Genomic DNA, 27,444 nt, shown 5'->3' with positions numbered 1-27,444 from the left:
GGTTTGTCAGTTTACACTTCCATTTTGATGGGTGTTGGTTAGTGATTTGTTAGCCAGCCTACTATTCCATGTAGATGGAATACTACCAAACATCATATTGTCACAACAGCTATCGATCCCCACTCTGTTCCCTCGTCTCAGTGCTCAATACTCCCATCAATATATTGTCACAACTGCTAGGGATCACCACTCTGTTTCCTCGTCCCAGGGCTCAATACTCCCATCAATATATTGTCACAACCGCTAGGGATTACCACTGTGTTCCCTCATCCAAGTGCTCAATACTGCCAAACAACATATTGTCTGTATGTTGCATGACAGTACTCTTTGTAGCTAGAGATCTAGCTAGTCTAACTAGGTAGCTAGCTCGCGAAGGACTAACTACCAGCTTGTTTTTGAGAATGCAAGGGGCCATACCAAGTATTGGAGTCAAAAGGGCCAAGTAAGCCAAGCCAAGCTATTTTCCGTGAATGCAACACTTTGAAAATGAAAATATATTGTTTAACTTTTTTTCCACAAGTGTGATAGCTAGCTAATGTAGCTACCAACTTAGCTTGCTAGCTCTCGTCAGATTGAAATCCAATCTTTTATCAGGCAGAGAAATTCAAGGGAAGGCCGTTAGCTCACATTAGATAGCTAGTTATAACGTTATATAACAATGTAGCCTACCTTACATTGCTAACTTTCTGGCTGACAACCTAAACACTTTTTATTTCAATATAAAAATGTGATTTATAACCAATGATTCACATTTTTACATGTTCTGAAGACATTGTAAGATGGAATTGATGTATCTTCTTTTTCCAACCTGGAATGCAACCTAGACTGTGCTCAGAAGGGATGTTGATTGCTGACTGATTTGTCACGTAATTTAGGTTTCTGGAAAATGTAGTTATAATCTAGAACAAACAAGCATTCTAGCCGGAGGGGTCTCCAAGAACTCCTCTACACACAAACTCGGCTATCTGAAATCTAAAGTTAAGACATAGCTGTTGGCTAGCTAACCACCCAAATGAAAAGTTAGCAGTCAGCTAGCAAACCACCCAAATACAAACTTAATTTAACTAAAAAGTTAGCTGTCAATGAAAAGTTTACAGCTAACTGTCTGTTCATCCTTCCTCTCCAGAACCAGAAATAGAGCTGTCCCTACCAGGTGTTCCGGGGATTCCAGACCAGGTGTCCCTGCCAGGTGTTCCGGGGGTTCTAGACCAGATGTCCCTGCCAGGTGTTCCGGGGGTTCTAGACCAGGTGTCCCAGCAGGTGAACCAGGCGGTGAGGAAGCGCCGCCACGCCGGAGATGACGACTACAACATTGAAGTTCTCCTCGGTGTCGACTATTCCGTGGTGCGTTTCCATGGCAAGGAGCATGTGCAGAACTACCTGCTGACCCTCATGAACATTGTAAGTCACTTTTTCTCTTATCGAACTCTAACTCTCATTGTTAGTCACTTCTCTTATCTAACTCTAACTCTCATTGTTAGTCACTTCTCTTATTGAACTCTGACCCTCATTGTTAGTCACTTCTCTTATCTAACTCTAACCCTCATTGTTAGTCACTTCTCTTATCTAACTCTAACCCTCATTGTTAGTCATCTAACTCTCTTCATTGTTAACTCTGACCCTCATTGTTAGTCGCTTCTCTTATCTAACTCCCTCATTGTTAGTCACCTCATTGTTAGTCATCTTATCTAACTAACCCTCATTGTTAGTCACTTCTCTTATCTAACTCTAACCCTCATTGTTAGTCACTTCTCTTATCTAACTCTAACCCTCATTGTTAGTCACTTCTCTTTCTCCTCCTGATACATTTAGCTCTGTGTACAGTGCCTTGCAAAAGTATTCACCCCCTTGGCGTTTTTCCTATTTTCATACATTACAACCTGTTGTTTAAATAGATTTTTATTAGGATTTCATGTAATGGACATACACAAAATAGTCCAAATTGATGAAGTGAAATGAAAAAAAGAACTTGTTTAAAAAAATGCAAAAAAATGTCAAGTGGAAAAATGGTGCGTGCATATGTATTCTCCCCCTTTTCTATGAAGACCCTAAATAAGATCTGGTGAAACCTATTTTTTTTTGACCTTTTATTTAACTACGCAGATCAGTGAAGAACAAATTCTTATTTTCTATGACGGCCTAGGAACAGTGGGTCAACTGCCTTGTTCAGCGGCATAACAATATATTTTGTACCTTGACAGCTCGGGGATTCGATTTTGCAACCTTTCAGTTAGTAGTCCAATGCTCCAACCACGAGGCTACCTGCCGCCCCAATTACCTTCAGAAGTCACATAATTCATTGAATAAAGTCCACCTGTGTGCAATCTAAGTGTCACATGATCTCAGTATATATATGCCTGTTCTGTTATGTTCTGTTCTTTTACTGAGGAGTGGCTTCTGTCTGGCCTCTCTACCATAAAGGCCTGGTTAGTGGAGTGCTGCAGAGATTGTTGTCCTGGAAGGTTCTCCCATCTCCACAGAGGAACTCTGGAGCTCTTTCAGAGTGACCATTGGGTTTTTGGTCATTTCCCCGCTCCAGGAAGAGTCTTGGTGGTGCCAAACTTTTTACATTTAAGAATATTTTTTAAATTAACTTCTATTTAACTAGACAAGTCAGTAAAGAACAAATTCTTATTTAAAATGACAGCCTACCAAAATGCAAACGGCCTCCTGCTGGGATGGGGGCTAGGATTAAAAATATATGACAAAATAACGACAAGAGACACCACAACACTACATAAAGAGAGACCTAAGACAACAACATAGCAATGTGACACAGAGAGATCCTTGATGAAAAAATGCTCCAGAGCGATCAGGTCTTAGACTATTGCAAAGGTTCACCTTCCAGCAGGACAGTGACCCTAAGCACACACAGGACAATGCAGGAGTCGCTTCGGGACAAGTCTCTGAATGTCCGTGAGTGGCCAAGCCAGAGCCCGGACTTGAACCCGATCAAACATCTCTGGACCTCTCTAAACCTGTCTGAATCTCTCTGAACCTCCCTAAACCTGTGTGTACTGATGCGAGAGGTGTGATCCAGCCATTACATTGTCTAGCTTCTCTTCTCACCTACAGAATAGAGCAGAGGTGTGAGGCAGAGTGGATGCTCAGTGCGCTCCACTGTTCATCATACAATGTGCAGAACTATAATAATAATATGTCAGTACCCCTGTGGGGTAGAACTCTGGGTCATCAGGGTTGTCTCTATATTTCCTGTCCTCTCTAGTGTGAAGAAGTCCATCTGTACCTCTGCCATCTGGTTAGAAGATGACTCATACAGTGGGTTCTTTCCAAGATGGCGTAGCAGTCAGACTTCTTTGTCCTAGTCTTGTCGTGCCCCATGTATATATCTTTTTATATATTTTTCTAAACCTCAATTTCAAACTACTCTCCTGCAACCCGCCTCTCCCAATGTGGTGTGGATCTGCTTTTTTTCTAAGGTATTTTTCTTTACTTCTGAACCGGAATCCCCCAACAGCAGCTAGCCAGCTCACTAGCTACTAGCTAGTAGTCAGCTAACCACTGCTAGCGGTCATCAGCTAACCTTAGCTCGGAAAGCTCTTGCCACTTTGTACAACGCGACTCAAACCAGAGCATACCGGACCTCTATTTTCTAATATAATAAATAATATATGCCATTTAGCAGACGCTTTTATCCAAAGCGACTTACAGTCATGTGTGCATACATTCTACGTATGGGTGGTCCCGGGAATCGAACCCACTACCCTGGCGTTACAAGCGCCATGCTCTACCAACTGAGCTACAGAAGGACCGCTTTCTCTCCATATCCCCGGATTCCTACCGCAAGCTCTGGACCTTTTCACCTGGATCATCGCAGGTAGCTAGCTGCTATCCGAGTGGCTACTCCTGGCTAACGTCTCTGTCCTGAAGCAAACACCAATTAGCCTGGAGCTAGCCCATGCTAGGCCAATTTCCCGGCTAGCTGAAGAGGTCCATCAGCCACTCCTGGGCCACTATACCTATTTTGCCAATTGGACTGGACCTCTTTGCTACACTTAACCCTCCTAATCCATCACGACTGGTCTAACCACACGAGGAGACTCCGCACGAGGAGGCTATAACAGGAACACATATAGCCCTTGGTTCACTCCAGACGTGACTGCCCTTGACAAGCACAAAAACATCCTGTGGCGTACTGCATTAGCATCGAATAGCCCCCTTGATATGCAACTTTTCAAGGAAGTTAGGAACCAATATACACTGGCAGTTAGCTTTAGCTTTCCTATCTTTTTAAAACAGAAATTTGCATCCTGTAGCACAAACTAAAAAAAGTTCTGGGACACTGTAAAGTCCATGGAGAATAAGTGCACCTCCTCCCAGCTGCCAACTGCACTGAGGCTAGGAAACACTGTCACCACCGATAAATCCACTATAATGAAGAATTTCAGTAAGCATTTTTCTACGGCTGGCCATGCTTTCCACCTGGCTACCCCTACTCCGATCAACTGCCCAAGCCTCCCCTCACTTCTCCTTCACCCAAATCCAGATAGCTGTTGTTTTGAAAGAGCTGCAAGACATAACTGTGCAGCCATATTCATCGACCTGGCCAAGGGTTTTGACTCTGTTAGTCCCCACATTCTTATCAGCAGACTCAATACCCTTGGTTTCTCAAATGACTGCCTCATCTGGTTCACCAACTAATTTTCTGATAGAGTTCAGTGTGTCAAATCGGGGGGCCTGTTGTCCGGACCTCTGGCAGTCTCTATGGGGGTGCCACAGGGTTCAATTCTCGGCCGACTTTCTTCTCTGTATACATCAATGATGTTGCTCTTGCTGCTAGTGATTCTCTGATCCACCTCTACGCAGAGAGACACCATTCTGTATACCTCTGGCCCTTCTTTGGACACTGTGTTAACTAACCTCCAGACGAGCTTCAATGCCATGCAACCCTCCTTCCGTGGCCTCCAACTGCTCCTAAATGCAAGTTAAACTAAATGCATGCTCTTCAACCGATCGCTGCCCGCAACTGCCTGCCAGCCCACCATCACTACTCTGGACGGTTCTGACTTAGAATATGTGGACAGCTACAAGTACCTAGGTGTCTGGCTAGACTGTAAACTCTCCTTCCAGACTCACATTAAGCATCTCCAATCCAAAATTGAATCTAGAATCGGCTTCCTATTTCGCAACTAAGCCTCCTTCACTCATACTGCCAAACATACCCTCGTAAAACTGACCATCCTACCGATCCTCGACTTCGGCGATGTCATCTATAAAATAGCCTTCAACACTCTACTTCACAGATTATATGCAGTATATCACAGTGCCATCCGTTTTGTCACCAAAGCCCCATATACCACCAATCACTGCGACCTGTAAGCTCTCGTTGGCTGGCCCTCGCTTCATACTCGTCGCCAAGCCCACTGGCTCCAGGTCATCTACAAGTCTTTGCTAGGTAAAGCTCTCATCACATTAGCACCCACTCGTAGCACATGCTCCAGCAGGTATATCTCACTGGTCATCCCCCAGAGCCGATTCCTCATTTGGACGCCTTGCCTTCCAGTTCTCTGCTGCCAATGACTGGAACGAACTGCAAAAATCACTGAAGCTGGAGACTTATATCTCCCTCACTAACCTTAAGCACCAGCTGTCAGAGCAGCTCACAGATCACTGCACCTGTACATAGCCCATCTCTAAATATCCCACCCAATTACCTCATCTCCATATTTTATTTATTTATATTTCTATCTGTTTTCGATCCTGTCTTGCTGTTTGTTTGTTTCAGGTGAATGAGATCTACCACGATGAGTCTCTAGGAGTCCACATTAATGTGGTGTTGGTGAGGATGATCATGCTGGGCTATGCTAAGGTAGGCTTTAAAGATACCGCTTCGATAACTCTCTAAATAGGATACCACTTAGAAGAATATAGAATATTCTATCCACAATTATTCTATCCAGTACAGTGAGTGCATACAGTTACAGCCAGTGGTGTGTATTCATGGATGCCAAGGGAAGCCAGGCTTCCACAAAAAAAAATGTGTTTGATAGTGATCCTTCAATTCGGAAAAGGCTGAATGTATATTACTGGAGAAAGCATCCGAGCTAGCGAAACAGCGCCCCTCTGTCTCAGTATGTGTCGGCCATCTATCTGATGCTATCTGGTCAAAAAGAGTATGACATTGTTGCTGCCCGTGGCATTGAATACAAGAGAAACCAAGCCTTCCTTGACAACATATTAATATTAGTCAATCAGCATTGAGCTAAACTGAGTGAGCTTAATTTATCAAAACAAATGTGTCAAGGGAAGCCCGTTTGGTTTGGCTTCACTCCAATCACAAGCCAAATGTAATTTACCAAAAAAATACCCCAAAAATTGTCCCTTTCCTAAATTACCCATAGATGGAGATAGGGATTTGTGGTTTTACTTAATTCTCCGTACTCGCCAATGATTTTAATGACAATTCTCATCCAACCATAAATTCATGCATTGTGCCCCTGGTCTGAGAGGATGGAAGTTCAAATTGTTGCTTGATGTAATAGGCTAATGTTAACTAGCTGGCCTGGGGCACCGTTGTCCCAAGGAAGTTAGCCTAGTTAGCCTAGCGAGTCAGGTAGCCTAGGACAACAAAACCTAGAAGTGTGTACTGTATGACAGAGTCATGAAAGAGAGGGGAGCGGTATTTCTGGGTGAGTCAATATGCTTTGTGGACTTCAATGGACAGATGTTGCTATCCAGTTTTGTGATGAACCAAAGGTGTGGTTTAATTTATTCTGCCATTTATTGTCTCTGCCTTTAGGCCTATATATCACGGTGTCAAGGCATATAAATGAACAGGTTATAGAGAAAACACTATCACAACACACATGTTGTAATATGTCTTTTTAGGGGGGTCTTGGCTTCCCCAGTGATTTTACCCATGCACCACTACTGGTTACAGCATGTGTTTGTGATTCTTGAGGGAATTGAACCCATGACCTTGGTGTTGCTAACACCATGCTATCAGGTTCTAACAGTTTGTCTGTCCTGTCAGTCCATCAGCCTGATAGAACGAGGGAACCCGTCCAGGAGTCTGGAGAACGTGTGTCGCTGGGCGTTCGTTCAGCAGAAGGCAGACCATGACCATTCTGAGCACCATGATCACGCCATCTTCCTGACCAGACAGGGCTTTGGACCCACAGGCATGCAGGGTAAGACCACGACCCCTGATCCCTAACTCTGACCCTAACCCGTACCTCTAACCCCCTGGAATGTAGGGTTGGTCCAGGATTACCCCATGTGTACTGCTTCCTCCTCCTGTCAGTCTCACTGACTTCATTCCAGCTCCCTACCGGGCCTGCAGTGTTCTGAAAACGTTAGGTCACATAATGTAGTGTTTGAAGAAGCCCTCCTAATGTTACTCTTAGTACTATTTGTTGAAGCAGCCAGTTGCACTATTTGATGTTAAAAAACTCTATTTGGTAGTTGTTGAATGTGCCCAACAGAGGTGTTAGCTAGTCAACCTGGTGATCACAGTTGTATTTGATTTTAGACATGCTGGATTCATTTGTTATACCAGAGGTGCTCTGAAGAACAGTCTGCTGTATCTTCCACCAACATTTATAGTTTCAGGCTCTCATTTTTCATACTAAGTTATCCATTTATTTTGTATTTATTTTTTGCACCAAAGATTATAACAGTACATGACCAAGATGTTCAAACGTTCATAGATGACCAGCAGGGTCAGATTATAATAATCACAGTGGTTGTAGAGGGTGCAACAGGTCAGTCCCTCAAGAGTAAATGTCAGCTGGCTTTTCATAGCCGATCATTCAGAGTTAGAGACAGCAGGTGTGGTAGAGAGAGTCCAAAAAAGCAGGTCCGGGACAAGGTAGTACGTCCGGTGAACAGGTTCCATAGCCACAGGCAGAACAGTTGAAATTGGCGCAGTAGCATGACCAGGTGGACTGGGGACACCAAGGAGTCATCAGGCCAGGTCGTCCTGAGGCATGGTCCTAGGGCCCAGGTCCTCTGAGAGAAAGAGAGATAAAGAGAGAAAAGTAGAAAATTAGCATACTTAAATTCACACAAGACACCGGATAAGACAGGAGAAATACTCCGGATATAACAGACTGACCCTAGCCACCCAACACATAATCTACTGCAGCATAAATACTGGAGGCTGAGACAGGAGGGGTTTGGAGACACTGTGGCCCCCTCCGATGATACCCCCATGCAGGGCCAAACAGGCAGTATATAACCCCACCCACTTTGCCAAAGCACAGCCCTCACACAGCAGAAGGATATCTTCAACCACCAATTTACTACCCTGAGACAAGGCCGAGTATAGCCCACAAATATCTCCCCCACGGAACGAACCCGAAGGGGGCGCCAACCCGAACAGGAAGATCACGTCAGTGACTCAACCCACTCAAGTGACACACCCCTCCTAGGGACGGCATGGAAGAGCACCAGTAAGCCAGTGACTCAGCCCCTGTAATAGGGTTTGAGGCAGAGAGTCCCAGTGGAGAGGGGAACCGGCCAGGCAGAGAGAGCAAGGGTGGTTCGTCGCTCCAGTGCCTTTCCATTCACCTTCACACCCCTGGGTCAGACTACACTCAATCATAGGTAGGAGCAAGCCCATGTAATGCTTTGTAGGTTAGCAGGAAAACCTTGAAATCAGCCCTTGCCATGACAGGAAGCCAGTGTAGGGGGCTAGCACAGGAGTAATATGATTTTAAAACATTACTATTGGGGATCTATAATAAACCCCAGGAAGAGTAGCTGCTGCCTTGGCAGGAACTAATGGGGATCCATAATAAACCCCAGGAAGAGTAGCTGCTGCCTTGGCAGGAACTAATGGGGATCTATAATAAACCCCAGGAAGAGTAGCTGCTGCCTTGGCAGGAACTAATGGGGATCCATAATAAACCCCAGGAAGAGTAGCTGCTGCCTTGGCAGGAACTAATGGGGATCCATAATAAACCCCAGGAAGAGTAGCTGCTGCCTTGGCAGGAACTAATGGGGATCCATAATAAACCCCAGGAAGAGTAGCTGCTGCCTTGGCAGGAACTAATGGGGATCCATAATAAACCCAAGGAAGAGTAGCTGCTGCCTTGGCAGGAACTAATGGGGATCTATAATAAACCCCAAGAAGAGTAGCTGCTGCCTTGGCAGGAACTAATGGGGATCTATAATAAACCCCAGGAAGAGTAGCTGCTGCCTTGGCAGGAACTAATGGGGATCCATAATAAACCCCAGGAAGAGTAGCTGCTGCCTTGGCAGGAACTAATGGGGCTCCATAATAAACCCCAGGAAGAGTAGCTGCTGCCTTGGCAGGAACTAATGGAGCTCCATAATAAACCCCAGGAAGAGTAGCTGCTGCCTTGGCAGGAACTAATGGGGATCCTTAATAAACCCCAGGAAGAGTAGCTGCTGCCTTGGCAGGAACTAATGGGGATCCATAATAAATACAAATACAAATAACAAAAACTGCTAATTATAAATGTGTAAATGAATTCACCAGCAATCAAAAGAATAATCAACTGTATATGTTTTGTTTACATGTGCGTGTGGATGTGAGTGTGTGAGAGTTATATGGGGGAGATTACTGAGTAGTCAGGCTGAACCCCCAGTCTTTGCTTGAAGTTATTGAGGGATAATGATGTTTGGTAATGTGAAGATAATAATTTTAGAGTATGGTAGCTCTATATCTAATAGAGAAATGACTATGTGAGGTGCAGCAGTAGGGAGGGTGAAGGTTATTGCAGTGTCTTTTGTTGTGTAGATGTATTTCAGAATTAACATGGAAGCATCCATTGAAGGGTGTAGGTAAACTGTCTGGGAGGTATGAGTATTTGTAGATGAAAGGGCATAATTGGAGTACATTAATGTCATAAATAGACAATATAATTAGTTTCTTAAACAAACTTGCAGATGGAGCCGGGTAATTCGAGGTGGCTTGTCTTGCAATTGTATGATGAGTAATTTGTGTAGGTAGGAGGTATATGTACTGGCCCACCCAGACAATATTACAGTAAATGAGATATGGGTAAATGAAGCTCTAGTATAGAGTTAGGAAGCCTGATGAACCAAACCACTAATTTGTCTGATGATACCAACAGATTTCATCACTTTGCTACAGACAAATTCAATGTGATCTTTCTAGGATAAATTTTCATCAATTAGAACTCTGAGGAATCTAGTGGATGTGACTAGTTCCATTTCATTCCCAGTTATTGAGATTCTGCCTCTCTTTATTTTGGGATTTTTTAATTTCAATTTTTTTAAACATTTGAAGATAAATAGTTTTATCTGGAACCATTCAGAAACTGTGGCTATGCCTGAGTTGGCTACATTAATTAGTGAGTCAAGATTCTTGTGTGATAAAATCTAATTGGTATCATCAGCAAAGAGAGAAGGGGAAGTACGGTAGAAGACCCAGCAGTGAGGTCATTGATATAGATTACAAATAACAAAGGTCCAATTATCGAACCCTTTGGCACGCCACAGGATCTGGTATACCATAAACATAACTACACTGATCAAAAAAATAAAGGGAACATTAAAATAACACATCCTAGATCTGAATGAATGAAATATTCTTATTAAATACTTTTTTCTTTACATAGTTGAATGTGCTGACAACAAAATCACACAATTATCAATGGAAATCAAATTGATCAACCCATGGAGGTCTGGATGTGAAGTCACTCAAAATGAAAGTGGAAAACTGCACTACAGGCTGATCCAACTTTGATGTAATGTCCTAAAAACAAGTCAAAATTAGGCTCAGTAGTGTGTGTGGCCTCCACGTGCCTGTATGACCTCCCTACAACGCCTGGTCATGCTCCTGGTGAGGTCGCTCTGGATAAGAGTGTCTGCTAAATGACTTAAATGTAATGTAATGTCTCCTGAGGGATCTCCTCCCAGACCTGGACTAAAGCATCCGCCAACTCCTGGACAGTCTGTGGTGCAACTGTTGGTGGATGGAGCGAGACATGATGTCCCAGATGTGCTCAATTGGATTCAGGTCTGGGGAATGGGCAGGCCAGTCCATAGCATCAATGCCTTCCTCTTGCAGGAACTGCTGACACACTCCAGCCACATGAGGTCTAGCATTGTCTTGCATTAGGCGGAACCCAGGGCCAACCGCAACAGCATATGGTCTCACAAGGGGTCTGAGGATCTCATCTCAGTACCTAATGGCAGTCAGGCTACCTCTGGCGAGCCTATGGAGGGCTGTGCTGCCCCCCAAAGAAATGCCACCCTGCACCATGACTGACCCACCGCCAAACCAGTCATGCTGGAGGATGTTGCAGGCAGCAGAATGTTCTCCACGGCGTCTCCAGACTCTGTAATGTCTGTCACGTGCTCAGTGTGAACCTGCTTTCATCTGTGAAAAGCACAGGGCGCCAGTGGCGAATTTGCCATTCTTGATGTTCTCTGGCAAATGCCAAACGTCCTGCACGGTGTTGGGCTGTAAGCACAACCCCCACCTGTGGATGTCGGTCCCTCATACCACCTTCATGGAGTCTGTTTCTGACCGTTTGAGCAGACACATGCACATTTGTGGCCTGCTGGAGGTCATTTTTCAGGGCTCTGGCAGTGCTCCTCCTGCTCCTCCTTGCTCAAAGGCGGAGGTAGCGGTCCTGCAGCCTCCTCCATGTCTCCTGATGTACTGGCCTGTCTCCTGGTAGCGCCTCCATGCTCTGGACACTATGCTGACAGACACAGCAAACCTTCTTGCCACAGCTCGCATTGATGTTCCATCCTGGATGAGCTGCACTACCTGAGCCACACTTTGGATAAATCCAAAAAGATGCCTAGAGTGTATTCATTGTTCAGGGCTATAAATATTGTATAAACTAATTGCAAAAGAGCCATATCTGTGGAATAGTTTTTTACCAAAACCATAATGATGCTCATTCAGAATAGTGTTGAATTACATGTTTCAATATTCTTCAGGATTTTAGAAAAACATGGTAGTACAGATATTGGGTGATATTTTGTAAAGATCTTGGATACCCAGATATCTAGAGGGGTATAACTTTGGTAATTTTCAAATCTTCAGGAACAATACCAGTTTCATAGATTTGGTGAAGATATACAGTACCAGTCAAAGGTTTGAACACACCTACTCATTCCAGAGTTTTCTTTACTTTTTTCTACATTGTAGAATAATAGTGAAGACATCATAACTATGAAATAACACATATGGAATCATGTAGTAACCAAAAAAGTGTTAAACAAATCTATATTTATTTACATTTCAAATTCTTCAAAGTAGCCACCCTTTGCCTTGATGACAGCTTTGCACACTCTTGGCATTCCCTCAACTAACTTAATGAGGAATGCTTTTCCAACAGTCTTGAAGGAGTTCCCACATATGCTGAGCACTTGTTGGCTTCTTTTCCTTCACTCTGTGGTCCAACTCATCCCAACCCATCTCGATTGTGTTGAGGTCGGGTGATTCGGAAGGCCAGGTCTTCTGATGCAGTACTCAATCACTCTCCTTCTTGGTAAAATAGCCCTTACACAGCCTAGAGGTTTGTTGGGTCATTGTTTTGTTGAAAAACAAATAATAGTCCCACTAAGTGCATAGCAGATGCGATGGCATATCGCTGCAGAATGCTGTTGTAGCCATGCTGGTTAAAGTGTGCCTTGAATTCTAATTCAATCACCGACAGTGTCATCAGCAAAGCACCCCCACACCATCACACCTCCTCCATGCTTTACAGTGGGAACCGCACATGCAGAGATCATCCGTTTACCCACACACGTATTATAAAGACACAGAGGTTGGAACCAAAAATCTCCAAATTGGACTCCAGACCAAAGGACACATTTCCAACGGTCAAATGTCCATTACTCATGTTTCTTGGCCCAAGCAAGTCTCTACTTATTATTGGTGTCCTTTAGTAGTGGTTTCTTTGCAGCAATTCAACCATGAAGGCCTGATTCACAAAGTCTCCTCTGAACAGTTGATGTTGAGATGTGTCTGTTACTTGAACTGTGATGCATTTATTTGGGATTCAATTTCTGAGGCTGGTAACTCTAATGAGCTTATCCTCTGCAGCTTCCTTTCCTGTGGCAGTCCTCATGAGAGCCAGTTTCATCTTAGTGCTTGATGGTTTTTGCGACTGCACTTGAAGAAACTTTCAAAGTTCTTGAAATGTTCCGTATTGACTGACCTTCATGTCTTAAAGTAATTTCTGAACTGTCATTTCGCTTTGCTTATTTGAGCTGTTCTTGCAATAATATGGGCTTGGTCTTTTACCAGATTGGGCTATCCTCTGTGTACCACCCCTACCTTAACACAACTAATTGGCTCAAACACATTAAGAGGAAATGAAATCCCACACACTCTTAACATTTAAGAAGGCACATCTGTTAATCCAAACCTGTCATCAAGGCAAAGGGTGGCAATTTGAAGAATATAAAATATATTCTGATTTGTTTAACACTTTTTGCCTATTACATGATTCCATGTGTGTTATTTCATAGTAGAATTATAATAAAGACATCAAAACTATGTAAAAATGAAAGAAAAACCCTTCAATGAGTAGGTGATCTAAAACGTTTGACCGGTACTGTGTGTGTATATAAACATCAGCAAAAAAGGAAAGTTCCTTTTTTCAGGACCCTGTCTTTCAAAGAGTAGTAGTGAAAACAATACAGAAACTCATGCAAAACGCACGGAGGACCAGACTCAGTTCCGAAATTTACATACACGTGCGTAATAGCGAAAACAATAAACATCAAAGATAATCGAGCGCAAATACACACAAGCTTAATCCTGCACGAACTAAGGCAGGCAACAGGTGCCCTATATACACACAGAAATAAACGCAAATGAATCCAGGTGTGAAAAGAAACACAGACAAAACAACCAGAGAGGGAAAAAGGGATCGGTGGCGGCTAGTAAACCCGGGACGCTGAGCGCCGCCCGAACAGGGAGAGGAGTTACCTTTGTCGTGACAACATGTCTGTGGAACTTGTTCAGTTTGTCTCAGTTGTTGAATTTTGTTATGTTCATATAAATATTTACACATGTTAAGTTTGCTGAAAATAAACGCAGTTAACAGTGAGAGGACGTTCCTTTTTTTGCTGGGTTTATATACACTACCATTCAAAAGTTTGGGGTCACTCAGAAATGTCCTTTAAAAAAAACAAAACACTTTTGTCTATTAAAATAACATCAAATTAATCAAAAATAGTGTAGACATGTTCCAATGGCACGTTGTGTTAGCTAATCCAAGTTTAGCATTTTAAAAGGCTAATTGATCATTACAAAACCCTTTTGCAGCCTCCCGGGTGGTTAAGGGCGCTGTAATGCAGCGCCAGCTGTGCCACAAGAGACTCTGGGTTCGCGCCCAGGCTCTGTCGTAACCGGCTGTGACCGGGGGGTCCTTGGGGCGACGCACAATTGGCCTAGTGTCGTCCGGGTTAGGGAGGGGTTGGCCGGTAGGGATATCCTTGTCTCATCGCTCACCAGCGACTCCTGTGGCAGGCCGGGCACAGTGCACGCTAACCAAGGTTGCCAGGTGCACGGTGTTTCCTCCGACACATTGGTGCGGCTGGCTTCCGGGTTGGATGCGCGCTGTGTTAAGAAGCAGTGCGGCTTGGTTGGGTTGTGTATCGGAGGACGCATAACTTTCAACCTTCGTCTCTCCCGAGCCCGTACGGGAGTTGTAGGGATGAGACAAGATAGTAACTACTAAAACAATTGGATACCACGAAATTGGGGTAAAAATAAAATAAATAAAAAACTTTTGCAATTATGTTAGCACAGCTGTTGTCCTGATTAAAGAAGCAATACAACTGGCCTTCAGTAGACTAGTTGAGTATCTGGAGCGTCGGCATTCGTGGGTTCGATTACAGGCTCAAAATGTCCAGAAACTAGTTTCTTCTGAAACTTATTCAGTCTATTTTCGTTTTGTTCTGAAAAATTAAGGCAAGCTGAATGAAGGCTAGCTTCATCAAATAGTACCTGCAAATCACCAGTCTCAACGTCAACAGTGAAGAGGCGACTCAAGGATGCTGGCCTTCTAGGCAGAGTCCCTCTCTCTCTTTTTATTGACCAGTCTGAGATATGGCTTTTTCTTTGCAACTACTGTTATTGCAAATTAAACATCACAAATCACCAAGAAAAACAGTTACATTCCTCCACAAATGTCCCCAATCAATACTTTAAATCCCCGAACGGCACCAGAGAGAAATGACAAAAGGATAGAGAGCGGTAATGGGCAGTCCATCATGGGACTACCATCATGGGACTTTTATTCAATGTTTTATTCTGTGTTTCAGCATTCAACCCACATAATGCATTTATTGCTTAAATTTTTTTTGAAAACCAGGATTATTTTTTAATAATGATACTGAAGCGACCTCAAAAACCACTATTCGCGCAGCACTAGTACGCACCATTGTCTCTCTTTGACCATATCTACCTCAATGTAGAATGATTTCTCTCCTCTCTCTTTCACCATATCTACCTCACTGTAGAATGATTTCTCTCTTCTCCAGGCTACGCCCCCGTAACAGGCATGTGCCATACAGTCCGGAGCTGCACGCTGAACCATGAGGATGGATTCTCCTCTGCCTTCGTTGTCGCCCACGAGACCGGACATGTGTAAATTCTGATTATCTGTGTCTGTGTGTGTTTACACGGGGGCGGTTCAAGGTTCCATAGTGTGGGAATAGAATGTTTCCCATAATCTATTCAGTGGTTTTGTGTTCAGTTGGCTCCTCTGTGATCTGACGTTAGCATCAACCACCTTTCAGAGACAGGCCCACCTATTCTACAGCCTCTCCTCTATTATGATATTACATCATGTCCTGCCTCCTCCCAAATTACGTCACTCTGACATAACATCCATAGAGCGGCAGGCCATGGAGCGGCAGGCCGTAGAGCGGCAGGCCATAGGGACACCAGAGGAGCTGGAGAGGTAGTGGGGAGCTGGAGAGGTAGTGGGGAGCTGGAGAGGTAGTGGGGAACCCAGAGGAGCTGGAGAGGTAGTGGGGAGCTGGAGAGGTAGTGGGGAACCCAGAGGAGCTGGAGAGGTAGTGGGGAGCTGGAGAGGTAGTGGGGAGCTGGAGAGGTAGTGGGGAACCCAGAGGAGCTGGAGAGGTAGTGGGGAGCTGGAGAGGTAGTGGGGAACCCAGAGGAGCTGGAGAGGTAGTGGGGAGCTGGAGAGGTAGTGGGGAACCCAGAGGAGCTGGAGAGGTAGTGGGGAGCTGGAGAGGTAGTGGGGAGCTGGAGAGGTAGTGGGGAACCCAGAGGAGCTGGAGAGGTAGTGGGGAGCTGGAGAGGTAGTGGGGAGCTGGAGAGGTAGTGGGGAACCCAGAGGAGCTGGAGGGGAAGCGGGGAGCTGGAGGGGAAGTGGGGAACTCAGAGGAGCTGGAGAGGTAGTGGGGAGCTGGAGAGGTAGTGGGGAACCCAGAGGAGCTGGAGGGGAAGTGGGGAGCTGGAGGGGTGGGGAGCTGGTGGGGAACCCAGAGGAGCTGGAGAGGTAGTGGGGAGCTGGAGAGGTAGTGGGGAACCCAGAGGAGCTGGAGGGAAGTGGGGAGCTGGAGAGGTAGTGGGGAACCCAGAGGAGCTGGAGAGGTAGTGGGGAGCTGGAGAGGTAGTGGGGAACCCAGAGGAGCTGGAGAGGAAGTGGGGAGCTGGAGAGGTAGTGGGGAACCCAGAGGAGCTGGAGAGGTAGTGGGGAGCTGGAGAGGTAGTGGGGAGCTGGAGAGGTAGTGGGGAGCTGGAGAGGTAGTGGGGAACCCAGAGGAGCTGGAGGGGAAGTGGGGAGCTGGACAGGTAACATATTCTCTAAGTCAAATTAAATCTTATTAGGAATCAAGGTCCATGACAACGTCCCTAACTCTCTCTCTTTCTTGTGTGTGTAAAGGCTGGGTATGGAGCATGATGGTCAGGGTAATCGTTGTGGGGACGAGACAGCCATGGGGAGTGTGATGGCTCCACTGGTTCAAGCTGCCTTCCACCGATACCACTGGTCCATGTGTAGTGGACAGGAGCTCAAGAGATATATACAGTATGTTACCTTCTATTAACCTACTTTTACAAGTATTGTTACTTTACTAGTATGTTACATTTACTCTACCATTACTAATATTAATACTATCACTAATACGTGTACTATTACTAATACTATTACTTTACTGTTACTAAAACAATACTATTACTAAAACCATACTATTACTTTACTGTTACTAAAACAAACACTACTACTATTACTTTACTGTTACTATAACTGATACTTTTACTATTGCTGTTATTATAACTGATACTTTTACTATTGCTGTTATTATAACTAATACTATTACTATTATTTTACTGTTACAAAAACAATACTATTACTTTACTGTTACTAAAACTGATATTTTTACGATTGCTGTTATTGTAACTAATACTATTACTTTACTGTTACTGAAACTAATACTTTACTGTTACTGAAACATCTTCTTAAGGTTGAGGCTATATACATGGGGTACCGGTACAGAGTCAATGTGGAGGCGGTACAGAGTCAATGTGGAGACTATATACAGGGGGTACCGGTACAGAGTCAATGTGGAGGCTATATACAGGGGATAATGTGGAGGCTATATACAGGTACAGAGTCAATGTGGAGGCTATATACAGGGTATACAGAGTCAATGTGGAGGTACATACATAGTCAATGTGGAGGCTATATACATGGGGTAATGTGGAGGCTATATACAGGTACAGAGTCAATGTGGAGGCTATATACAGGTGGTACCGGTACAGAGTCAATGTGGAGACTATATACAGGGGTACCGGTACAGAGTCAATGTGGAGACTATATACAGGGGTACCGGTACAGAGTCAATGTGGAGGCTATATACAGGGGGGTACCGGTACAGAGTCAATGTGGAGGCTATATACAGGGGGTACAGAGTCAATGGTACAGAGTCAATGTGGAGGCTATATACAGGGGGTACTATATACGGTACAGAGTCAATGTGGAGGCTATATACAGGGGGTACCGGTACAGAGTCAATGTGGAGGCTATATACAGGGGGTACCGGTACAGAGTCAATGTGGAGGCTATATACAGGGGGTACCGGTACAGAGTCAATGTGGAGACTATATACAGGGGGTACCGGTACAGAGTCAATGTGGAGGCTATATACAGGGGGTACCAGTACATACCGTGCTTTTACACCTGCATTGTTTGCTGTTTGGGGTTTTAGGCTGGGTTTCTGTACAGCACTTTGAGATATCAGCTGATGTACGAAGGGCTATATAAATAAATTTGATTTGATTTGGAGGCTATATACAGGGGGTACCAGTACATAGTCAATGTGGAGGCTATATACAGGGGGTCCCGGTACAGGGTCAATGTGCGGGGGCACCGGTTAATCGGGGTAATTGAGGTAATATGTACATGGAGGTAGAGTTAGTGACTGTGCATAGATAATAAACGGAGAGTAGAAGCTGCGTAAGAGAGGGCTCTGGGTAGCCCTTTGATTAGCTGTTCAGGTGTTATATGGCTTGGGGGTGGAAACTGTTAAGAAGCCTCTTGGACCTAGACTTGCCGTGCAGTAGCAGAGAGGACAGTCTATGACTAGGGTGGCTGGAGTCTTTGGCAATTTTAGGGCCTTCTGACACCGCCTGGTAGAGTGGTCCTGGATGGCAGAAAGTTTTGCCCCAGTGATGTACTGGGCCATACTCACTACCCTCTTTAGTGCCTTTCGGTCGGAGGCCGAGCAATTGCCATACCAGGCAGTGATGCAACCGGATGCTCTCGATGGTGCAGCTGTAGAACCTTTTTTATGATCTGAGGACCCATGCCATATCTTTTTAGTCTCTCGAGGGGGAAAATATTTTGTCATGCTCTCTTCACGACTGTCTTGGTGTGCTTGGACCATGTTAGTTTGTTGGTGATGTGGACACCAAGGAACTTGTAGCTCTCACCCTGCTCCACTACAGCCCCATCGATGAGAATGGGGATGTGCTCGGTCCTCTTTTTCCTGTAGTCCACAATCATCTCCTTTGTCCTGGCACCACACGACCAGGTCTCTGACCTCCTTCCTATAGGCCGTCTTGTCGTTGTCGGTGTCATTGGCAAACTTAATGGTGTTGGAGTCGTGCCTGGCCATGCAGTCATGAGTGAACAGGGAGTACAGGAGAGGACTAAGCACACACCTCTGAGGGGCCCCAGTGTTGAGGATCAGCGCGGCGGATGTGTTGTTACCAACGCTTACCACCAGGGGGCGGCCCGTGAGGAAATCCAGGATCCAGTTTCAGAGGGATGTGTTTTATCCCAGGGTCCTTAACTTAGTGATGAGCTTTGAGGGCACTATGGTGTTGAACACTGAGCTGTAGTCAATGAACAGCATTCTAACGTAGGTGTTCCTTTTGTCCTAGTGGGAAAGGGAGTGTTGAGTGCAATAGAGATTGCATCATATGTGGATCTTTTAGCATCTATTGCATGGTGTCACCTGATCAATGGCTTTGTCCAATCATGGATACAGTCATTGGTAAAACCTAGCAGTATTACTTATTTATCTGAGAGGGAGGCAGATGTACAGCATTTTGCTAAAAAAACATGATAATTTGTCTCTCTGAAATTAATCATATTCCAAACAAATACAAAGAGGGCACGACAAAGCCTATTTCCCCCTCAGGAACTAAAAAGATTTGCATGGGTCCTGAGATCCTCAAAAGGTTCTACAGCTGCAACATCACTGCCTGGTACAGCAACTGCTTTGGCCTTCGACTGCAAGGCACTACAGAGGGTAGTGCATACGGCCCAGTACATCACTGGGGCCAAGCTTCCTGCCATCTTGGACCTCTACACCAGGCAGTGTCAGAGGAAGGCCCTAAAAATTGTCAAAGACCCCAGCCACCCTAGTCATAGACTGTTCTCTCTGCTATCGCATGGCAAGTGGTACCGGAGTGCCAAGTCTAGGACCAAGAGGCTTCTCAACAGTTTTTACCCCCAAGTCACAAGACTCCTGAACGGGTAATCAAATGTCTACCTGGACTATTTACATTGTGTGCCCCTCCCCCCCAACCCCTCTTTTTACACTGCTGCTCCTCTGTTTAATATAATAGTGACAGTGTATCTACTCTGTTAATATATCAGTAGATAGCTGCATAGTCACCTGGTATGTCAAAATATAATAGAGACATAGATCATGGCTATAATATAATAGACATATGTACATACTACCTCAATATAATAGGGACAGTAGATCTGGTCCTTCTGTAGCTCAGTTGGTAGAGCATGGCGCTTGTAACGCCAGGGTTTTCATTATTGTATGACCTGACTGTAAGTCATTTTAAATGCTTATTATTATTATATTATTTATCTGTGCATCTTTGTTACCTTGTTCCAACACAATTTATTGAACAGTTGTTTTTTTTTACATGAAAAGAAAATGATATTCTAATGTTACCTAACACCTTCATGAATGCGTTTAGAGTGTTGCAGTCAGAATGACCTTAGCTTGGGGCAGTCCCTTAGCTTGGGGCAGTCCCTTAGCTTGGGGCAGTCCCTTAGCTTGGGGCAGTCCCTTAGCTTGGGGCAGTCCCTTAGCTTGGGGCAGTCCCTTAGCTTGGGGCAGTCCCTTAGCTTGGGGCAGTCCCTCGAGTCACAGCGGTTCAAGTGTTAAACAATAAATTCATTTAACAACATTTCTGAAAATGAAATGAAACTCTTCTTGTGTCTCGTAGTTCGTATGACTGTCTCCTGGACGACCCGTTCAAACACGACTGGCCCCAGCTGCCGGAGCTGCCAGGGATCAACTACTCCATGGATGAACAGTGTCGCTTCGACTTCGGAGTCGGATACAAAATCTGCACATCAGTAAGTTTGGTCTCGGACATCGTCTAGTCTAGTAGGGAGACAGAGATACCCTATAGAGCTGTCTGATACTTCAGACTCCCTTCCGCTCAGATATCCCTTTGAAGAGCAGAGAAATATAACCTCTGTGTTGGAGGGAAATACACATGACCAAACTGCTTTACAGTTGGCACTATGCACTGGGCCAGGTAGCCTTACCCTGGCATCTGTTAAACCCAGATTAATCCATCGGACTGCCAGATGGTTAAGCGTGATTCATCACTCCAGAGATCGTGTTTCCACTGCTCCAGAGTCTAATGGCGGTGAGCTTCACATCACTCCAGCCGATGCTTGGCATTGCTCATGGTGATCTTAGGCTTGTGTGCGGCTGCTTGGCAATGGAAACCCAATTCATAAAGCTCCTGACGAACAGTTCTTGTGCTGACGTTGCTTCCAGAGGTAGTTTGGAAATCGGTAGTGAGTGTTGCAACTGAGGACAGACAATTTTTAATCACTAGGTGCTTCAGCACTCGGCAGTCCTGCTCTGTGAGCTTGTGTGGTCTAAATAATTCTCTGCTATTATTCTGACATTTCACATTCTTAAAATAAAGTGGTAATCCTAACTGACCTAAAACATGGAATTTTTACTAGGATTAAATGTCAGGAATTGTGAAAAACTAAGTTTAAATGTATTTGGCTAAGGTGTATGTAAACATCTGACTTTAACTGTACACACACACTATATATACACTTCAACTGTATATAGTGTATGATGGGGTGTCCACATACTGATGTATATAAAGTGTATATTGTGTCTGTTTATCAGGGAAATAGTTTCAGCAAGGAGATTAGAGGTGGGGGATCATGCAGGGGCATAGAAGAATTGTGACGCTAAAAGTTTGAGTAATTAAAAACTATCCAGAACCAATGCTAATAAGATAGATCTGAATACATTGTGGCAATTCATATATGCCATTTAGCAGACGCAAAGCGACTTGGTCATGTCCATGGGTGGTCCATGGGTGGTCCCTGGAAATAAACATCCAGACTGACAGAGCTCTCTGCTCCATGGGTGGTCCCTGGGAATAAACATCCAAACTGACAGAGCTCTCTGCTCCATGGGTGGTCCCTGGGAATAAACATCCAGACTGACAGAGCTCTCTGCTCCATGGGTGGTCCCTGGGAATAAACATCCAGACTGACAGAGCTCTCTGCTCCATGCCACTCTCTGAACTCAGATCATTATTTCCTGTTTCGTTGATTTAAGGCTTTCATCAAAATGCAGCTTAAAATGTGTTCTTCATTCCTGAGTCATGGTGAACAGTGTTTGTTTCTTAACGAGCTCCATAGTGTCTGGCGACTCCAGAGGAATCCGATCTCAATCGTTATTTACTGAGTTCAACTGTTAATTTACTATTTTCTACAGAATTAGCTGTGGGGGCGCTGGTGACCAGCAACATATGAAGATGCGCTCCGAACAATTTCCATTAATACTTGACCATCACCTCCCCCACTGTAACAATGTGCTGGGCTCGTTGTCGGAGTCAGGCGCAGGACACAGGTTTGAGGAAAAACACAAAAGTCTTTACTCAAAACATTAATACAAAAAAAACGGAATATCTCCAACAAGGAAACATCACGTATCGAGAAAACCCTCCAACACCCACAGTAACACAAAACAATCATGGACAAAACAGAAAGGTAGACGAGAGGTTAAATAAAGGAACATAATAAGGGAATAGAAATCAGGTGTGCATAATCAAGACAAAACAAAAGGAAAAATGGGTCGGTGATGACTAGAAAGCCGGTGACGTCGACAGCCTAACGCCGCCCAAACAAGGAGAGGAGCCGACCTCAGCCGAAGTCGTGACACCCACGGTGTTCATTTTGTAACATTTACTAATCTGGCTTTTTTTCTGAAAATGTTGGCCTTTTAAATCGTAAAATGTCGAAACAACAACGGCCACAAAGGAGCAGGCCTCTGCTGAAGCAGGTTCACCTGACACAGACTCGGATCCCCCGACCTAGCCATGGTAATGGTGGCTATCATTAAATCTGAACAGACTGTGCTGGCTAAGGTGGAGTCACTATCCACTGACCTATCCGCACAAATAGTTATTCTCGCCACGGAGGTCAACATAAAGATCGACTTGGCGAGACATGACACCTGTCTGAATAGCGCAAATATTTACTCCGACAAAGTGGTGACACTGGAAGAGGAAGTCACCCAGCTATCATTAGATGTCATCAAACTCACTTCCAAGGTTGAGGACCTTGAGAAGAGACAGCGCCCGGGGAACGGGGCCTCGATTACACCCCCACCCTTGACCGTGCGCACATAAGCATACAGTCCGCACAGAAGAATGGGGAGCCACCCAGACCCATAGTAGTTTCCTCTAAAGCAGCGCGAGCGGCTCCCATCACCCACGACAGCCAGAATATTCGCATTTACCCCGACTACATGGCGGCAGTCATGAAGAAGAGGTCAGCCTTTAACGAGGTGAGGGGGCTCCTACACCGCTGTCGTAACACCAAGTTCGGCATTCTTTACCCAGCTGTACAGAAGATCACTACTCTCTCTAGCGAGCAGAAGACATACTTAGACCCAACCAAGACCAAAGAATACATTGTCGCGCACCTACATCCATAGGAGGACTGGCGACATAATATTAACTAGCCATTGTGGTCTCATACCGTGACCCTGCACTAGCCGTGCTAACGCGAACAAGGACCAACTAGTGAATTCATATCTTGATTAGAAACGTGCCCGCTGCCCCAAAAAATTACAATTATTCATCCAGTAACTTAACGTTCTGAACAATGATGATATGTATAGGGTGACATGTTTTCACAAGGACAATATCGTTTGAATAGTATTTTATTTACAGTACATGGCACAATTAGCTTTTACCAACTAGCTGCGGCTGTACAGCGACGGTGCTAGGTGGTGCGGTAATAATTAGCCTAGTCGCTACCTAAGGCTAGGGCTGAGCGCTCTTTCCATGCCTTAGTAGGATACCCTACTAACATACTGTGAGCATGTTTAATACATACAATTTTATACTCCCAAAGGACCATGTGTATTATTCTTTACTATTTGACTGGTTGGTCTGCCCTGGTGCTTTGTGGTGGATGGCATGGGTTTGTGTGTGTGTGTGTCTGAGTTATATATATATATAATTTCCACTCAAGCCTACTATTTTATTTTATTTTTATTTCACCTTTATTTAACCAGGTAGGCAAGTTGAGAACAAGTTCTCATTTACAATTGCGACCTGGCCAAGATAAAGCAAAGCAGTTCGACAGATACAACAACAGAGTTACACATGGAGTAAAACAAACATACAGTCAATAATACAGTATAAACAAGTATATATACAATGTGAGCAAATTAGGTGAGAAGGGAGGTAAAGGCAAAAAAGGCCATGGTTTCAAAGTAAATACAATATAGCAAGTAAAACACTGGCATGGTAGTTTTGCAATGGAAGAATGTGCAAAGTAGAAATAAAAATAATGTGGTGCAAAGGAGCAAAATAAATTAATAAATTAAATACAGTTGGGGGAGAGGTAGTTGTTTGGGCTAAATTATAGGTGGGCTATGTACAGGTGCAGTAATCTGTAAGATGCTCTGACAGTTGGTGCTTAAAGCTAGTGAGGGAGATAAGTGTTTCCAGTTTCAGAGATTTTTGTAGTTCGTTCCAGTCATTGGCAGCAGAGAACTGGAAGGAGAGGCGGCCAAAGAAATTGGTTTTGGGGGTGACTTTACTTGTATTTAAGAGCAATTGGAGGCCACGGAAGGAGAGTTGTATGGCATTGAAGCTTGCCTGGAGGGTTGTTAACACAGTGTCCAAAGAAGGGCCGGAAGTATACAGAATGGTGTCGTCTGCGTAGAGGTGGATCAGGGACTCACCAGCAGCAAGAGCGACCTCATTGATGTATACAGAGAAGAGAGTCGGTCCAAGAATTGAACTCTGTGGCACCCCCATAGAGACTGCCAGAGGTCCGGACAGCAGACCCTCTGATTTGACACACTGAACTCTATCAGAGAAGTAGTTGGTGAACCAGGCGAGGCAATCATTTGAGAAACCAAGGCTGTAGAGTCTGCCGATGAGGATGTGGTGGTTGACAGAGTTGAAAGCCTTGGCCAGATCAATGAATACGGCTGCACAGTAATGTTTCTTATCGATGGCGGTTAAGATATCGTTTAGGACCTTGAGCGTGGCTGAGGTGCACCCATGACCAGCTCTGAAACCAGATTGCATAGCAGAGAAGGTATGGTGAGATTCGAAATGGTCGGTAATCTGTTTGTTGACTTGGCTTTCGAAGACCTTACTTAGAAAGGCATGGTAGGATAGATATAGGTCTGTAGCAGTTTGGGTCAAGAGTGTCCCCCTTTGAAGAGGGGGATGACCGCAGCTGCTTTCCAATCTTTGGGAATCTCAGACGACACGAAAGAGAGGTTGAACAGGCTAGTAATAGGGGTGGCAACAATTTCGGCAGATAATTTTAGAAAGGGTCCAGATTGTCTAGACCGGCTGATTTGTAGGGGTCCAGATTTTTCAGCTCTTTCAGAACATCAGCTGAATGGATTTGGGAGAAGGAGAAATGGGGAAGGCTTGGGCGAATTGCTGTTGGGGGTGCAGTGCTGTTGACCGGGGTAGGAGTGGCCAGGTGGAAAGCATGGCCAGCCGTAGAAAAATGCTTATTGAAATTCTCAATTCTCAATTATGGTGGATTTATCAGTGGTGACAGTGTTTCCTATCTTCAGTGCAGTGGGCAGCTGGGAGGAGGTGTTCTTATTCTCCATGGACTTTACAGTGTCCCAGAACTTTTTGAGTTAGTGTTGCAGGAAGCAAATTTCTGCTTGAAAAAGCTAGCCTTGGCTTTTCTAACTGCCTGTGTATAACGGTTTCTAGCTTCCCTGAATAGCTGCATATCACAGGGGCTGTTCGATGCTAATGCAGAACGCCATAGGATGTTTTTGTGTTGGTTAAGGGCAGTCAGGTCTGGGGAGAACCAAGGGCTATATCTGTTCCTGGTTCTAAATTTCTTGAATGGGGCATGTTTATTTAAGATGGTTAGGAAGGCATTTAAAAAAATATCCAGGCATCCTCTACTGACGGGATGAGATCAATATCCTTCCAGGATACCCCGGCCAGGTCGATTAGAAAGGCCTGCTCGCTGAAGTGTTTCAGGGAGCGTTTTACAGTGATGAGTGGAGGTCGTTTGACCGCTGACCCATTACGGATGCAGGCAATGAGGCAGTGATCGCTGAGATCTTGGTAGAAGACAGCAGAGGTGTATTTAGAGGGGAAGTTGGTTAGGATGATATCTATGAGGGTGCCCGTGCTTAAGGCTTTGGGGGGGGGTACCTGGTAGGTTCATTGATAATTTGAGTGACATTGAGGGCATCAAGTTTAGATTGTAGGATGGCTGGGGTGTTAAGCATGTTCCAGTTTAGGTCGCCTAGCAGCACGAGCTCTGAAGATAGATGGGGGCAATCAGTTCACATATGGTGTCCAGAGCACAGCTGGGGGCAGAGGGTGGTCTATAGCAGGCGGCAACGGTGAGAGACTTGTTTTTAGAGAGGTGGATTTTTAAAAGTAGAAGTTCAAATTGTTTGGGTACAGACCTGGATAGTAGGACAGAACTCTGCAGGCTATCTTTGCAGTAGATTGCAACACCGCCCCCTTTGGCAGTTCTATCTTGTCTGAAAATGTTGTAATTTGGAATGGGAAGTGTCCAGTCCAGAGGTGCTTAGATATTAACCCATATCTGAAGGGCACAATCACAATCTCTAGATAATATAATAATATAATAATATATGCCATTTAGCAGACGCTTTTATCCAAAGCGACTTAGTCATGTGTGCATACATTCTACGTATGGGTGGTCCCGGGGATCGACCCCACTACCCTGGCGTTACAAGCGCCATGCTCTACCAACTGAGCTACACATAGATTATATGACATAATACAGAACATTAAGCCACCTTCCTTTGCAGATACAAAATCTGCATGGAGCAAGACATGGGTGGCAAGCTACCCAATGATATATGGTAACAAAGTTGAGCGTATCCACACATCATCGTTTTACATAAGGCATGGGCTAATTCAGTTTAAGGTTTTGCATCGTGTCCATTACTCAAGTGACAGATTGTCAAAAATATACCCAAAAGTTGACCCCGAGTGTTTGAGATGCCACCGGAGTCCAGCGACTGTGGGACACATGTTTTGTCATGCCAATCTTGGAGTGGCCTCTGGGACCACATTTCTTGAGGCATTCTCACATCTGTGTAATACAGCTGGTAGCCCCCAACCCGGTCAATGCCATTTTGGGGTACTTCCCATAGACCAGAATTCTACCACGCATCAGGCAAATGTCTAACCTCTGGAGAAGGTTAGGTACACTGTGCTTGGGTCACGACAAAGGTTAGACTAAACCTGGTCCCCATTAATACAATACGTGGAGAGCCTGGGGTTAGACTGACTCTAAATAGAGGGGAGTCATTCCTCTAGGGGGTAGACTGACTAATGAGAGGGGAGTCATTCCTCTAGGGGGGTTAGACTGTAATGAGAGGAGAGTCATTCCTCTAGGGGGGTTAGACTGACTAAAGAGAGGGAAGTCATACCTCACGGGGGGTAGACTGACTAAAGAGAGGGAAGTCATACCTCACGGGGGG

General features: G+C 44.8%; 1 protein-coding gene across 2 annotated transcripts in view; it reads left to right on the top strand.

Annotated features, from left to right (window-relative positions):
• adamts3 (ADAM metallopeptidase with thrombospondin type 1 motif, 3) overlaps positions 1–27,444 on the top strand; it is a 224,615-nt gene that overhangs the window by 69,581 nt on the left and 127,590 nt on the right. For both annotated transcript variants that reach the window (XM_052479894.1, XM_052479893.1), the window contains exons 5-10: positions 1,127–1,401; positions 5,747–5,830; positions 6,995–7,151; positions 15,469–15,574; positions 16,842–16,985; positions 20,654–20,786. In XM_052479894.1, the coding sequence (XP_052335854.1) occupies positions 1,127–1,401; positions 5,747–5,830; positions 6,995–7,151; positions 15,469–15,574; positions 16,842–16,985; positions 20,654–20,786 (899 nt within the window). The remainder of the gene's footprint in view (positions 1–1,126; positions 1,402–5,746; positions 5,831–6,994; positions 7,152–15,468; positions 15,575–16,841; positions 16,986–20,653; positions 20,787–27,444) is intronic.

The sequence above is a fragment of the Oncorhynchus keta genome, chromosome 25 (assembly GCF_023373465.1).
Source record: "Oncorhynchus keta strain PuntledgeMale-10-30-2019 chromosome 25, Oket_V2, whole genome shotgun sequence".
Lineage (NCBI taxonomy): Eukaryota > Metazoa > Chordata > Actinopteri > Salmoniformes > Salmonidae > Oncorhynchus > Oncorhynchus keta.
This window is presented reverse-complemented; position numbering and strand designations above follow the sequence as displayed.